General features: G+C 35.8%; 1 protein-coding gene across 8 annotated transcripts in view; it reads left to right on the top strand.

Moving 5' to 3' along the window:
• The window catches only part of PCDH15 (protocadherin related 15), a 789,625-nt gene that overhangs the window by 403,767 nt on the left and 369,244 nt on the right, over nucleotides 1-16,614 (top strand). For all 8 annotated transcript variants that reach the window (XM_035008612.1, XM_035008611.1, XM_035008610.1 and 5 more), the window contains one exon: nucleotides 271-379. In XM_035008612.1, coding sequence (XP_034864503.1) covers nucleotides 271-379 — 109 coding nt within the window. The remainder of the gene's footprint in view (nucleotides 1-270; nucleotides 380-16,614) is intronic.

Here is a 16,614-nt window from a genome sequence, read left to right as displayed (position 1 = left end):
TTGCTTTCTTATTAGGAGAAATACCTGATAGAAAGTTCTAAGTATGTAATTACTATGCCTTTTCATTTTGACCTTGAGGACACATTGTTCCCTCTTCAGCCTCAAAATTAATTAGTCTAATATGTTAAGTTACAGATCTTGAAACCTGAGTTTAAGTACTAGCTCAGATATTATCTAGATGTCCAAACTATAAGAGCCAATATCCAAGTGTCGATTCTTCATGAGGCATTAATAATAAAGCTGAACTAAACTCTCTGAATTTTTTTCCAGGAAGAACTGAACCCCATCACCGTTACCCCGCCCATCCAAGCTGTTGACCAGGACCAGAATATTCAGCCACCATCAGATAGGCCAGGCATCCTCTACTCCATCCTTGTTGGTTTGTATCTACTAATATTTTACACTCCCAGTTATCACTCTAGATCCATGTAGAAGAAGTTGTCTCAAATCAAAGGAAACACCTTTAATAGCAAAGTTGGTCTCCTTGGAAATTATTATTTTTACATAAAAATAAATTCAAAAATAACAGTTTTCCCTTAGAGTTAGTTTTAGTGAAATGTGTAGAAGAAAACAGGGAAATTTTTTTTTTTTATTGAAGAAGTGAAACAACTTTAAAAAATGAGTATTTATATACATATTGGTAGCTTTCTCTGTGTTACCTCATAAAGAATTCTCTAAGAAAATTTTGGAAAAAAATCAATAGAAAATGTACACTGTTTGCTCTACTGGTATTTTACCATTGGTTGAATACAATTATGTAATTCTGAAAATATATGACTGACTTAAGTAAGTTTTTGGAACATGGGAGAAGGATCATGATTACCCAAGGGCACACAATACATTACACCCTTGGCTAATTTTTCCTTGAAAAATTTCCATAGGAGCTATTCTAGTTCATCCTTGTGCATATGCTGGAAATTGTACTAAAACAAAAATGATGAGAATTTGATTATGCTACTCTTCTCATTGCTTTTGCTAAAATATGGATGTTGCTACTTTGCATGGTTTATAGTCTCTAGAGAGACAGATGCCTATGAGACAGATCATACATCTCTTAATGAAGAAGGGGTTGTTTTTGAAGTGTGTTTCAGAATGACTATTCAGTGGAATTAAGCATTACCCTCAACCCCTTTCTATCCCTGAGCCTTCAGCCTGTGTGTATGAGCACATACATAATAATACAATAGCCTACAGACATTAGACAGATTTCCAAATGTGATGCTATATCCTACTTAGAAATGTTGTCTGTAAAGAAAGTTTAAGCAATTCTGTTTCAAGCCTTTGGTCTCTAGAACTACACACATGTCATATGCCAGTTGCAGAGATAAGACAATTATATTTTTTTAAAAAAGACCTTATGAACATAAGCATCAGTCTTTTAAGTCTGTAAGGGCATTGGCATAGATAAAAAGAAATAGCCATTGTTCCTTTCATTAACTGAAATGTTGACAGCATATCAATCTCTGTGCTAGGTACTATAGATGCAAAGAAGAGAGATAAATATTCTAGGTTAGGGAGGGGTCGAGTCTATGGCTAGGAACATGTCAAAAGATAAATTAAAACACCTAGTTTTAAGCACTAGAAATAAGCTATGAACCACACATTACATGGGATCATGGAAAGAAACTGCTAAGTATTTCTGAGAAAATTGCTTAGAAAGAGTTCTATCAGCAGAAAGATCAGGGTTTCCAAGTAGAAAACTGGAGGGAAAATACCTAGAAGGGTGATATAGCATGTACAAAGTCCAAAGGATGAAACTTAAAGACAGTTTTGGAGAATCATGCTACCCAGAGTGGGCTAAAATCCACCGGTATTCATGAGTTTCTTTCACTTTCAGAAATTGCATTTATTCTTTCTTTCAATAAATAAGCACCTACTCTGTGGAGGAAGACAGATTCCTCACTTCATGGAACTGGTGTTCTGGCAGCAGAAACAGGCAACAAACAATAAATATAATAAATACATTTATGTATTTATTATACAAGATAGAGAGTAGCCAATGTTGTGGGAAAAATAGAGCTGGATAAGTGGGAATAGAAGTACAGAAGGGGTGTTGGGGCGCCTGGCTGGCTCAGTCGGTTGGGCGTCTGCCTTTGGCTCAGGTCATGATCCCAGAGTCCTGGGATCGAGTCCTGCATTGGGCTCCCTGCTCAGCAGGGAGTCTGCTTCTCCCTCTCCCTCTCCTGTTTCCCCTGCTTATGCTCTCTCTCCTCTGTGTCTCTGTCTCTGTCAAATAAATACATGGAATCTTTAAAAAAAAAAGTGAGGTTTGAGTAAAATCTCATGGACATTGAAGGAGTTAACCATGTTGATAACTGGGGGAATAGTTTCTAGGCAGGGATAAAAGCTGGAGCTTGCCTGGTCGTTTTCAGAAGCATCAAAGAGATGAGTAGCATTGGAGAGGGAAGTAGAAAGAGGATGTGAGGGTGACTGGGTGGCACAGTTAGTTAAGCATCCGACTCTTGGTTTCAGCTCAGGTCATGGCCTCAGGCTCCTGAGATTGAGTCCCAAGTCGGGCTCCAAGCTCAGCACAGAGTGCTTAAGATTCTCTCTCTCCCTCTCCCTCTGCCCCTCCTCTACATGCTCTCTTTCTCTTTCTCTCTCTCTCACAAAGAATAAATAAATGTTTTTTAAGAAAGAAAGAGGATGTGAAAAATAAGAGGGGGCCAGAAAATATAGAATCTTGTATACTATCAATCTACTTTGTCATTTACTCTAAGTGAAATGAGAAGCCAACATAGTAATGAGAGCAGAATAATGAATTGCTGTTCTGTACCATCAGCCACCAACTGATTGTACAACTATGATGGATAGTCCTAAATAATGGACGTAACCATTAGCACTAACTCTGCTTTCACAGCTAAGTTAAATAAAATTATATAATTTCATAGTATTTGCATTTCTAGAAGGCAGGATGTTGTATGGGTAGTTTCAACTATGTTCAGATACTGACTTTAAAACTTACTAATCATAATTATACGATTATGCTGGGTGAGTTGCTAATCTCTTTGCCTCAGATTGCTCCTCTTTAAAAATTGAGTTGATAAGAACAGGCCTTCTATAAAAGCGTTTTGAGGATTTGATTTAATACAGCTAAGTGTGTAATAGCACCTGGAAAAAAGTTAGTGCTCAATAAATGTTAGTTAATGTCATTACTGTTAGGAAGAAAAATCTTGTTTCCTAAGTTAAATAAGACTAGTAAGAATAGAAGCATGCACACAAAAACCAAACATACAAAACAGGATTTCCATGGCTCTGATTTTACTTACTTTCCAGAACTCTTAATTTTCCTTAAGCCCACCCAAATAATTCTGAATGCATGTGTTCCTCAGAGCTGGTTTTCTCAATTACCATGTGGAGATTTCTCCTCCTGCTCGCACACATTCTTGGTAGTCTGCTTACTGAATGTGAGGATATGGATCCTGATGTGTGTAAAAAGATCATCTGAGGACTGTTGCCAACCCCTTCACTGGTCCCACTGTAACTATCATCAATGGTGGAATTATTGCTTCTACTATTGATTACCCCCAGCAACCTGACCCTATATCAACTCAATCCATTATTTCTTATGATGTGTCCACTGGCTTTCTTCAAGAAAAATGATACCATTATATCTGTGGAAGGTGGGATTATCAGGGATAATCTGAGTGAAAGATATTCCAACTATAAGCAAAGTCAAAGATTCATAATTCAAAAAAAAAAGCCTCAAAATTGACTACTGCCTTAAAATGGAAATTGTCTTATCCCAAAATGGAGAGGAGGGTTGGGGGGGTGGAATTAGTAAAACTCTGATAGTCAGTCCAACCAATTCCCCTTTCATGTTTTCAATTAAGAAGATGAGGGGTGCCTGGGTGGCTCAGTAGGTTAAGTGTCTGCCTTCAGCTCAGGTCGTGATCCCAGAGTCCTGGGATCAAGCCCTGCATCAGGCTCCATGCTCAGCAGGAGCCTGCTTCTCCCTCTCCTGCTCCCCCTGCTTATGGACTCTCTCTCTGTCAAATAAATAAAAATCTTTAAAAAAAAAAAAAAAAAAGTAAGGTGAAATTTAGGTTTAAATCGGAGCATGTACTAAAGGGCAAAAAAAGTGACCATAATATCTCAACTGATAAGTACAAAATAGAATTTTCTGGTAAACTAAAATTTTCAATAAAACCAACATAAATTTAGATGAACTGAATAATTTTTGTTTGGGTACTTATGAAATCACAAACATTGAGTGGTATATTTAATGAAGCCCTTTAAGTTTGTTATATTCAGTATAATAAAATCATAGTACATGTAAGATTAAAGTTTTAATAATTTAAGGACATATCCCAGGTGATGTCATTGAAAATAGTCAAGTAAAGGCTTCTGAAAATTCATCCTTCCATAAAAGTAATGAAAAACTGGTTTAAAAAAAAGTGAAAATCATGATTTTGGATCATTAATTCCTGAATTAACCAAGGCTTAAAGCAACTCAGGGAACATTCATTCAGGAAAAACAACTGGCTATTTGTAATAACTTTTTTTAACTTAGTGGAATTTTTCACTTGCCTGAGTCCCATTGCCTGCTCTGTAGTTCAGCAGCAGCACTAAAAAATAGCAACCTGCATTCCCAAAGCAGCTTGTCAGTCATTGGAAGAAGCCGAACAAAACTGGAGGTCTTTGAAAGCTTCATTTCCAAGAATTGTCATGTGACCTGGCTGGTTGTTCTCTGGAAGAGCCCACATAAAACGCTGACTCAGATTTCACCCAGCACAAAAAAAAAAAAAAAAAAAAAAGCCTTATTTAGGGGCTGGAGGGGGAAGGGGGGGAGAAGTTTGTCAAAAACAATTACAGGCAAGTGTTTTTACTTTGTTGCTGCCTGAAGTGATAGATAACAATTGGGACAAGCAATAGGCTAAACAGTAAACTTAAAAAAGAAAGCTAGGAATGATATCCATAGGGTCTGTATAAAGCATTGACATATTTCTAGGAATCGTAGGACAACAATAAGAATAGTGCTGTGTGTATTTTCAGAAAACATCTGAAAATGCCTTGGGTTTTCATCTCTGGCTTACCTTGGGTTTCTGGAAAAGCAGAAAGCAAAGGCTAAGGTGGAGTTCTAAACAGCAGGACTAAGGACTAAAGATGTGATCCAAAATGCACAAAGTGCTCCTCAACAAAGACTAGGAGATTTATTGCTTCCAAATATGTAAAAAGATCTTTGTCCAATCATTAATCACTAAACTAAGTATGGATTTCAGTGACCCCACATGACAAAAAATACAGATTTTAGAGTATTAGTTCAGAAATCATTAGTTGAGAAAACAAATGAGCACAAGTAAAACAATATCTTCAATAGACTCTGGGGAAGGAAGAAATCTGATTTTCAGTGTTGCCACATAATACTGTTGGAAATGACCAGTTTTTAATAAAAATTATGAGACTGGAAAGAAACAGGGAAGAATGGTTGATACACAGGGCAAATAAATCAACAAAAGAGTTTCTGAGAAAGCCCAGATGTTGGACTTACAAAGACTTTCAATTGGAGAAAAACAAACAAAGACTTTCAACTGGGTATTTAAAATATGTTCAAAGAACTAAAGGAAATCATGTGTAAAGAATTAAAACATGGGGGGGCGCCTGGGTGGCTCAGTTGGTTAAGCGACTGCCTTTGGCTCAGGTCATGATCCCGGAGTCCTGGGATCGAGCCCCACATCGGGCTTCCGGCTCAGCGGGGAGCCTGCTTCTCCCTCTGATCCTCTCCCCTCTCCCCTCTCATGCTGTTTCTCTCTCGCTTCCTCTCTAATAAATAAATAAATAAATAAAATCTTAAAAAAAAAAAAAAAGAATTAAAACATGGGAATGATATTTTATCAAATAGAGAATATTAACAAAGAGACAGAAATAATATAAAAAAATAACCAAATAGAAATTTTGGAATTGAAAAATATAACAACTGAAATTAAAAATTTACTAGCGGGACTTAATAGAAGATTCAAGCAGGAAGAAGAAAAAATCAGCAAATTTGAAGAGAGATCAATTGAGATGATCAAATCGGAGAACAGAAAGAAAAAAAGAGTGGAGAAAGTGAAGAAGAGAGCCTCAGACATTGTAGGATACCATTCTGTATACCAACATATGCATAATAGGAGTCCCAGGAGAGAAAAGGGCTGAAAGAATATATCAATAAATAATGATTAAAAACATCTTAAATTTAAAAAAATCTACACATCCAAGAAACTCAGTGAGTTTTCAAAAAGTATAGACTCAAAGAAATCCAGACACATCTCAATCAAATTATCAAATGACACAGACAAATAAAGAATTTGAAAGTAACAAAATGGTGACTTTTCATGGATATTAAGTCTCAATAAAATTATAACATGATTTATCATCTGAAACCATGGATACTAGAAAACAGTGGGATGACATGTTCAAAGTACTGAAAGAAAAAATTGCCCATCAATAATTCTAAATATGGCAAATATTTCCTTCAAAAAATGAATAAGAAATTAAGACATTCCCAGAAAAAGAAAATGAAAGAGTTTGTCAGCAGCAGACTTCCTCTATAAGAACTGTCGAAGAGAGGGCGCCTGGGTGGCTCAGTTTGTTAAGCGTCTGCCTTTGGCTCAGGTCATGATTCTGGAGTCCCGGGATCGAGTCCCGCATCGGGCTCCCTGCTCCTTGGGAGCCTGCTTCTCCCTCTGCCTCTCTCTCTCTCTCTCTGTCTCTCATGAATAAATAAATAAAATCTTTAAAAAAAAAAAAAAAGAACTGTAGAAGAGAAATCTAAGGCTGAAATTAAAGCACAATAGAGAGTAACTCAATTCTACATGAAGAAATACAGAATAGGGATGCCTGGGTGGCTCAGTCAGTTAAGCATCTGCCTTAAGCTCAGGTCATGATCCCAGGGTCCTGGGATCAAGTCCCACATCGGGCTCCTTGCTCAGCAGGGAGTCTGCTTCTCCCTCTGCCTGCTCTCGTGACGCTACCTCTGCTTGTGCTCTCTCTCACAAATAAATAAATAAAATCTTAAAAAAAAGAAATACAGAATAGTGGTAAAAACAACTACATAGGTAAGTATAAAAGATAGCATAGGTGTAGTTTTTTCTAGTAAATCTTCTTTTTCTATCTGATATAAAGAAAACACTATAAAGCAATAATTGTATGTCAACACTGATGGACAGGAAATGTATAAACATGTATTTGCAATAATAACTAGAAAAGGGAAGCAAATTTAAAGATTTAAATTACTTAACCAATTTAAAGATTTATATTAAAAGACACAACAAGGGGATTTAAACAGTACATGTGAAAGATACCCATTTAACACAAAAGAAGTCAGTAATAGAGTAATAGAGGAACAGAAAAGTTAGGAAATACAGAAGACAAATAGCAAAATGACAAACACAAATCCTACCTTTTTAGTAATCACAATCAATGTAAGTGAATCAAATGTTCCAAAAAAAGGCAGAGATTAGCAGAATACATAAAAAAGAAAGGAAAACATGATCTAACTATACAGTCTACAGAGACACACTTTAGATACAGAGACATAGATCATTGGAGTGTAAAAGGATGTGAAAAGACAGTCCACACAAATGGTAAATAAAAGTGAGCTGAGGTAATAATACTTATGTTAGACTAAAATAGGTTAAACAATAATATTTTTTGAGACAAAGATGGACATCTTATAACAATAACAGTCAATCCATTAAGAAGGTATAATAGTTATAAACATATATGCACCTAACAATAGAGCCCAAAAATACATGAAGCAAAAATTGATAAACCTGAAGGGGGAAATAGATCATTCAAGCATGATAGTTGGAGATTCTGATACCCTACTGTCAGTAATGGATTAAACAGGTAGATAGAGGGGAGCAAGGACAGAATTGAACAGCACTGCAAGCCAACTAGACCCTACAGATATTCATACAATGCTCAAACCCAAAACAACGGAACACACCTTCTTCTCAAGCACATGGAATATTCTTCAATATAGACCACATGTTAGGCCACAAAAACAGGTGTCATTAAATTGAAAATGATCGAAATTATACAAACTATATTCTTTGACCACAATGGAATGAAATCAATAATCACTAACAAAGAAAATTTGGAAACTCACATACATATGGAAATTAAAACACACTCCTGAATAGCCAATGGTTCAAAGGAAAAACCCCAAAGAGAGTTCGAAAACTACTTTGAGATAGTAAGAATGAAAACATGTCCCACCAAAATTTATGGGATGAAGATCAAGACATACTCACTCAGAGAGAGATTTATAGTTGAACATGCCAACATTAAGAGAGAAGAAAAATCTAATCAACATTGTGATCCTTCACACCAACTGGAAAAGGATGAGTAAACTAAAACAGAGAAAACTAAAACAGAAAAAGCATTCAATAAGTGTCTAGTGATTAAGTGACTAAGAGGATTAAGATGGGGAAAAAAAAGAAAAGAGAAATACACATTCTTTTCAAATAAAGACTAGAGTGGAAATTAATATCAATGAAACTAAAAATTCATTCTTTGAAAAGAACAGCAAAACTAATAAAGCTCTAGCTATGTTGATCAAGAATATAAAAGAGAAGAAGCAATTTACTCACTCTAGAATGAAATAAAGGACCTTATTGCTGACCTTTTAGACATGAAAATATAGGGTATATTACATACAATCATGCACAAATTAGGAAACTACAATGGTCAAATTGCTAGAAAGACACAAGCTATTGAAACAGACTCAAGAAGACAGAAAATTCTGAGCAAACTTATGACCTGTAAGGACATTGATATATTCATCAAAAAACTTCTCAAAGGAAAACCCAAGACCAGAAGTCTTGACCAGTGAATTCCACCAAACTTAAAAAAAAAAAAAAAAAAGATTTAACACCTATCCTTCTGAAACTCTTCCAAAAAATAAAAGAGCAGGGTATACTACCTAACTCATTCTGGGAGGCTAGAATCACCGTGATACCAAAACTAGCCAAAGACATCACAAGAATGGAAAGTTATACAACAATATCCCTTAGGAATATAGATGTAGATTTTCTCATTTGAATACTAGCAAATCAAATCCAGCAGTTTATAAACAGGATTATGCGCTTTGACCAAAAGGAATTTATCCCATGAATGCAAGGTAGGTTTTATTTACAAATAAGCCAGTGTAATACACCACAGTAATAAGCAAAAAGGGATTAAAAAAAAACCATGATTACTTCAAAAGATGCAGAAACAAAATCTGACAAAACCAAACCCTGATTAAGTGTAAATTAATGACATGTCACTGAAACTCATATAAAACAAACACTGTTAGAAATACAGGGAGATTTTAATTTAACCATTATCATAGTGAAAGATTTTAAAGCTACCTTCTTAGAACTTAGATCAAGTTGATAAAAATTCAATAAACATATAGTGATTGTGACTAAGAGGATGAAAATAGAAAAAAAAAAAAAAAAGAAAAGAGAAATACACATTCTTTTCAAATTGTTTTTAAAAACCCAAGATAGATTTATTTAAAAATTTTGTTAGGCTCAAAGAAAATCTTGAGAAGTTTGAAGAACTAGAACTCACTCTGTTTAAATAGGAAAACCATAGAACCACAGAATCAAAACTAAAGGGAAACTATAAAATTTCTAACTAAGTGAAAGGAAGAATTTTATTTTTGTAAGTAAAAATACAGAGAAGGTGATGTCAGCAAAATGGAGGGCTAGGAGGCCCCAACTCCTGTCTTGCCCACAAAAATAACAAAATAATAAATAACTACAGACTGATGGCAATTGCTCTGGGAAAGTTCTGGACTACAACAGTGAAAACAGCAGAAACTCTACAGGGCCTACAGACTGAGGATTCCCACATAGGAAAGCAATAGCCTTTTACCTGTATTATGTCTTCCCCCAATCTGAGCTGTTCGGTGCCAGGAGGGGTCCCCTTGGAGGGACTCCACCTCACGGGACCAGGAGAGCAGGGGAATCCCAGCAAACGTCCCCATCATGGGCATTTTCTGCCTTTGCTAGGAAGGACCCTACAGTCCTCACCAATGCCGAATCTAGCTGACAGAGCTGCACAGAGCCCTTGGCTCTGTCTCCTTCCTGGAGCTGAAACTGTCACTGCACTGAGACCTACCCCAGGGTGCAGTCCCTGCCGTGCCCTGCTTTTGGGGTCCTAAGTCACAGTGTGTCTGCCATCCCTGGGGCCCAGCTGCTTGCTGCTCTGTGGATGACCAGTTAGCCCTGAGTTGCAGCTTTGATCCACCCTCACTGGGCTGCCCTGCAAAACATGTATCAATAAGGTGGCGAGAGTTAGTCCTTACCCATCAATAATTACTCCAGTTGTAAGTGGTTTAAAATCTCCAATTAAAAGACATAGACTGGCTAAATGGATTTTTTTTAAGAAGATCCAACTGTAAGCTGCCAAAGGGAGACTCACTTAAGCCTGAGGACACTAGTGGGCTGAAAGTGAAGGCATGGAAATGTATTTCTGGCATATGTAAACCCACAGAGGGCAGGGGTAGCAATACTTTTATAGGACAAAATCAACTTTAAGTCCAAAGCTCTCACAAGAGACAAAGAAGGGCATTTCCATGACAGTTCCCACACCGTCATTAACAAAGATATGATGGAGTGTGTATTTACTTCCAATAATATAAGAAGATCTACTAACTTTTAGTTTATAATACTGGCTTGTAATATTAGTATTTTGTAATGTTGGGTACTCTTATCTGAGCACCTAGTGTATGACAAGTAATATGTATTAAATATAATATATAGGGGAGCCTGGGTGGCTCAGTCGGTTAAGCATCTGACTCTTGGTTTCTGCTCAGGACATGACCTCAGGGTCCTGAGATGGAACCACAAATCAGGCTCAGCACTCAGGGGGAATCTTCTTCCCCTCTCCCTCTCCCCTTCCCCCCCTCACACACATGCTCTCTCTCTAAAATAAATAAATAAATCTTTAAAAAAATAATAAATATAAGATAGATGTTACATACTAACATGTAAATATTAAAATATAATCAATAGCTACTTTTCCTTATTCAAAGTAAGTATGGTAATTGTGATAATATTATGAATATCCTAGCAACTGAAGAGTTGGTGTCACACATTGGTTAAGAATGGAGACACCAATCCCGAAAACTCGGGTTCAAACATTTTTTACAAGCACGCATTAACTCAGATGAACATTATTAAATATTAGTATTTTTGTGCTCAAGTGTACAGGATGCTCATGTTGGAAAAGCCCTGAGGAAGATTCAGATTTTAATATATATTTTAAATTGAAAAAGGAATTCCCTCTTTTGTATATTTCAAATTTCACAAATACTGGAGGGAGAGCCCAGAATTTCTATTTATTTGCTTTTACTTTTCTTGTTTAGCTTTGTTTTCCCAGTGCCATACACCTAATAACTGCATCCTTGTTTACACGCTGGCCTTTCAAACATTAAGTAACCTCACACATAGTCTGTGAGTTGCCTTCCCTCAGGCCTTTCTATTTTCCAGGATGTTGATTCTAATTTTGAATAACCTCCACTAATTCGGAAATTTTCTTCTTTTCCTTTTGGGATTCTGTGGGTTATTCTTCACTATTATCAGAAACTTATTACTGGCTAAAAAGCTGGAGTATTGTGAAGTATTATTATTATTATGTAGGCATGAGAGAAGTTTGATTTTATAGCACACATTATTGGAAGATGTTTCTCCTACTACACAGGTCATAGTACTGAGTATCAGTATTATTCATATCTTTATGGCTTCCCCTGGAAATTGTTCTAAATGTGTTTAGAAATTCATTTTAAACATATTGAACTTCTTGTCCTGTCCCCCATAAAGATCACATAGTGTAGAATAATAAGCTAGAAATACTGGAACTCACAAAAATAGATCTGCTAAAAATGAGAGCATTGATTGAATCCAAAGATAAGTTATATGATCTATAGTAATGGGGTAGGGAGTGTTTATATTCGTAAAGGTACAAGCTTAGATACTTCTATAAAGAACGTACTGCATCAAGCACTGGATGTTATATGCAAACAATCATGGAACACTACATCAAAAACTAATGATGTAATGTATGGTGATTAACATAACATAATAAAAAAGAAGAAAGGAAGGAAGGAAGGAGGGAAGGAAGGAAAGAAGAAAAAGAAAGGAAAGAAAGGAAAGAAAGAAAGAAAGAAAGAGAAGGAAAGAAGAAAGAAAGAAAGAAAGAAAGAAAGAAAGAAAGAAAGAAAGAAAGAAAGAAAGAAAGAAAGAAAGAAAAGAAAAGAAAAGAAAAGAAAAGAAAAGAAAAGAAAAGAAAACCTCCAAAACACAGTGGCTTAAATCAAATAGAAGTCTATTTCTTTCTCAAGTAATAGCCCAAAGGATCATGACCCTGGGTTTGTGGGAAGGCTTTACTATTCTCAATACTTGGTTTGCTATGTTACTCTAGTCATTAACCTATTACAGCCAGTGGGAAAAACGATAAAGTTCAGGGCAAGTAACTGTGTGGAAATCAACCAAAATTCATGAAAATAATATAAGCTGGGGAAACATGAGGGAAGCTGTAGAGATAGTGGGTAATGCTTTAGTTGTCTGTTCTTGTACAATAAATCACTCAAAAGATTAGTGACCTAAAATGACAGCAACTTGGTATTATATTCAATATATATCTCATATTTGTGTGGGTTGATTGGGATCAAGAAGTCAGGTCTTCTGCTTCTCTCACAGTGTATTTGAGGCTACTCAAATGTGTGCTGGGAGCTAGCCCAGGGATATAGACATCCAGGGTGGTTACTCACTTCTCCCCTTCCTTGGGCCTCACCTTATTCTATAGCCTTCTTCACAGCACTGGTCATTGACTTCTAAGAAGCTAAAAGTGAAGGCTACCAGTCTTCTCAAAGCTTAGTCCCAGCACTGGAATGACATCATTTCCACTACCAACCACTGATCAAATCAAGCAGGAGTCTAGCCCTTATTCAAGAAGGCACAAAATCTGTAGCTATCTCTCATCTACTTCAGGTAATTTGTGTACATGTTACCTTAAAATAGTTACATGTTGGATTGAAGACATAACTTTTTCATTCCTTATCCCATGAGTTAAAAATAAGTTGAGTAAGCCCTCTAATGTTTCATAATTATGCATGCATAATCACTAGTTAAAACTTCAATGCTCAACAGTTGCATAGAGCTACGATTACTATTAATTGTATTGGATATAAGTCCACATTTCAAGTAATTCTACTAATTGTTTAAAATCGTCAGGCTGACTTGATCTGCTTAGGTCTTCATGATGTGACCTAATGACATGACTGATTAAGTCCAGGGAGTGAGCATCCTGCCTCTTTCCTGGTATTCACTTTTCCATGCACCATTAGTGTTATCTTTAATCTGAAGTCCACTTGAGGAAATATTTCTCAGCTGGTTACTCATTTTTGTATTAGTTTGGTGAAAAATGAATGCTACAAAACACAGGTCACTTTAATTGGTCATATATGAACCAAAACTCACTGCAATATGCTGAAAGCAGACCCACAGGGGGAGTGTTTCTGTCCTCCCGTCCACACTGCATAGTCTCCACACCTCCCTCAAGGCTCCTTGCCAATGTTGCTACCCACATGCCAAGAGCAGTAAGAGTCCCCTGGAATATTAAATATTTGTTAGGCATATTTTTGTATTATTTTTGGACAAAATGAATGAAAATTAATGTTTTAATATGGGCTTTGGTTACTTGGGTCTATACAATTCTCCAAAAACACTGAAGCTTATCTGTGCATTTAATTGTATGTAAATTATACCAGTAAATAAATCACACTTTGGGGATCACTGCAGTAAACAACAGGTAAAATTTTGTCTTCACAATTGGAAGATTAAAGTGGCTTTTTAGCATGTTTACCTTACTTATTATAAATGGCTGGAATGTCAGAAGACTTAGGAGGCTATCGGAGTGGTACAAGCATGAGAGGACAAGGCTTTAGATGGGGAAGCAGAGTAGGACTACAGAAAAAAACACCCCAGTACACAGGATGAGAGAGTGGCAGTGACACAAGCAAGGAAGAGTCACATGGGTAACGCATGGGGAATCATAAGAAAGAAACTTGGGGATTTGAATCTGCATAGTCAGAAAAATGGTGGTTCTATCAGCAAAAATTTAGTTCCTGATTTTTATACTTGTTTTATGTTTAGTTCCTGATTTTTATACTTGTTTTTATGTTTAAACAACAGGTATGGGCATTTTATATACCATAACTTGGTTGTTCTCAAGCTTTAGAGATTTCCCAGGGTACACATTTCTGACCTTGCTTTTCACAGATTCTGACTCAGAAGATAGGGTAGGATCTTGGTCTTTCCCATGCAAGTAGACCAAGAATAATAATGATAATTGTGATAATATAAATAAATATAATACTGTAATAATATATTGATTTATTTATTTATAATAATATAATTGCTGTGTAGTAATTTTTTATTTTGATGTAGTCGCAACAGTTTATTTTTGCTTTTGTTTTCCTGACCTTAGGCAACATTATCTAGAAAAATGTTGCAATGGCTAATACCAGAGAAATTACTGCCTGTGTTCTCTTCAGGATTTTTATGATTTTAGGTGTCATATGTAGATCTTTAATCCATTTTGAATTTATTTTTGTGTAATGTGTTAGAAACTAGTCTAGTTTCATTCTTTTACATGTAGCTGTCCAGTTTTCCCAGCACCATTTATTGAAAAGACTGTCTCTTTCCCATTGCTTATTGTTGGCTCCTTTGTTGGAGATTAATTGACCATATAAATTATGGGTTTATTTCTGGGCTCCCTCTTCTGTTCTGTTGATCTGTGTGTCTATTTTTGTCCCAGTACCATACTGTTTTGTTACTATAGCTTTATGGTATATCTTGAAATCTGTGATTGTGATACCTCCAGCTTTGTTCTTTCTTAGGATTGGTTTGGCAATTCAAGGTCTTCTGTGATCCCATACAAATTTTAGTATTATTTGTTCTAGTTTTGTGAAAAATGTTGTTGGTGTTTTGATGTGGATTGCATGGAATTTGTAGATTGCTTTGGGTGACATGGACATTTTGACAATATTAATTTTTCCAATCCACAAGCATGGAATATCTTTCCATTTGTTTGTGTCCTTTTCATATCTGTTCATCAGTATTTTATAGTTTTTAGAGTACAGATATTTCACCTCTTTTGTTAAGGGTTTTCCTACGTATTTTATTATCTTTGATATGATTGTAAATTTTGGTTGGTTTGTTTGTTTTTAAATCTCTCTTTCTGCAACTTTGTTGTTTGTGTATAGCAACACTACTGATTTTTTATTATTATTTTTATATCCTGACATTTTACTGAATTCACTTATTACTTCTAGTAGTTTTTTGGCGGTCTTTAGGGTTCCCTATGTATATTATCATGCCATCCACAAATAGTGACAGTTTAACTTCTCTACCAATATGGATGCCTCTTACCTCTTTTTCTTGTCTGATTGCTGTGACTAAGACTTCCAGTACTATATTGAATAAAAGTGATGAGAGTGGACATCCTTGTCTTGCTCCTGACCTTAAAGGGAAAGCTCTCAGTTTTTCACCATTGTCTATGATGTTAGTTGTGAGTTTTTCTTATATGGCCTTTATTGTGTTGAGGTATGCTCCCTCTGACCCAATTTTGTTAATAATTTTTATCATGAATGTATATTAAATATTGTCAATTGCTTTTTCTGCATCTATTGAGATGATATGATTTTTATCCTTCATTTTGTTGATATGTTGTATGATGTTGATGGATTTACAAATATTGAACCATCCTTGCAGTCTAGGAATAAATCCCACAAAGTTGTGATGAATGATCTTTTCAATGTATTGTATGTAACTTGCTAATATTTTCTTGAGGATTTTTGTATCTATGTTCACCAGAGATATCGGCCTGCAGTTTTCTTTTTTTGTGTGGTGTCTTTTGGTATCAGGGTAATACTGGCCTCATAGAATGTATTTGGAAGCTTTCCTTCCTCAAATATTTTAGGGATAGTTTGAGAAGAATAGGTATTAACTCTTGTTTAAATGTCTGATAGAATTAATTTGTGAATCTATCTGGTCCTGGATTTTTATTTTTGGGGTCAATTTTTATTACTAATTCACTTTCATTGGTGAAATGATGGTCCAACATCTGCAAATCAATCAATGTGATACAGTACATTAATAAAAGAAAGAACAAGAATCATATGATCCTCTCAATAGATGCAGAAAAAGCATTTGACAAAGTACAGCATCCTTTCCTGATTAAAACTCTTCAGAGTGTAGGGATAGAGGGTACATACCTCAATATCATAAAAGCCATCTATGAAAAAGCCACAGCAAATATCATTCTCAATGGGGAAAAACTGAGAGCTTTCCCCTAAGGTCAGGAACATGGCAGGGATGTCCACTATCACCACTGCTATTCAACATAGTATTGGAAGTCCTAGCCACAGCCATCAGACAACAAAAAGAAATCAAAGGCATCCAAATTGGCAAAGAAGAAGTCAAACTCTCACTCTTTGCAGATGATATGATACTTTATGTGGAAAACCCCAAAGACTCCACCCCAAAACTGCTAGAACTCATACAGGAATTCAGTAAAGTGGTAGGATATAAAATCAATGCACAGAAATCAGTTGCATTCATATACACCAACAAC

Source organism: Mirounga leonina, unplaced genomic scaffold (assembly GCF_011800145.1).
Source record: "Mirounga leonina isolate KUSES-001 unplaced genomic scaffold, KU_Mleo_1.0 Mir_152, whole genome shotgun sequence".
NCBI classification, from domain to species: Eukaryota; Metazoa; Chordata; class Mammalia; order Carnivora; family Phocidae; genus Mirounga; species Mirounga leonina.
This window is presented reverse-complemented; position numbering and strand designations above follow the sequence as displayed.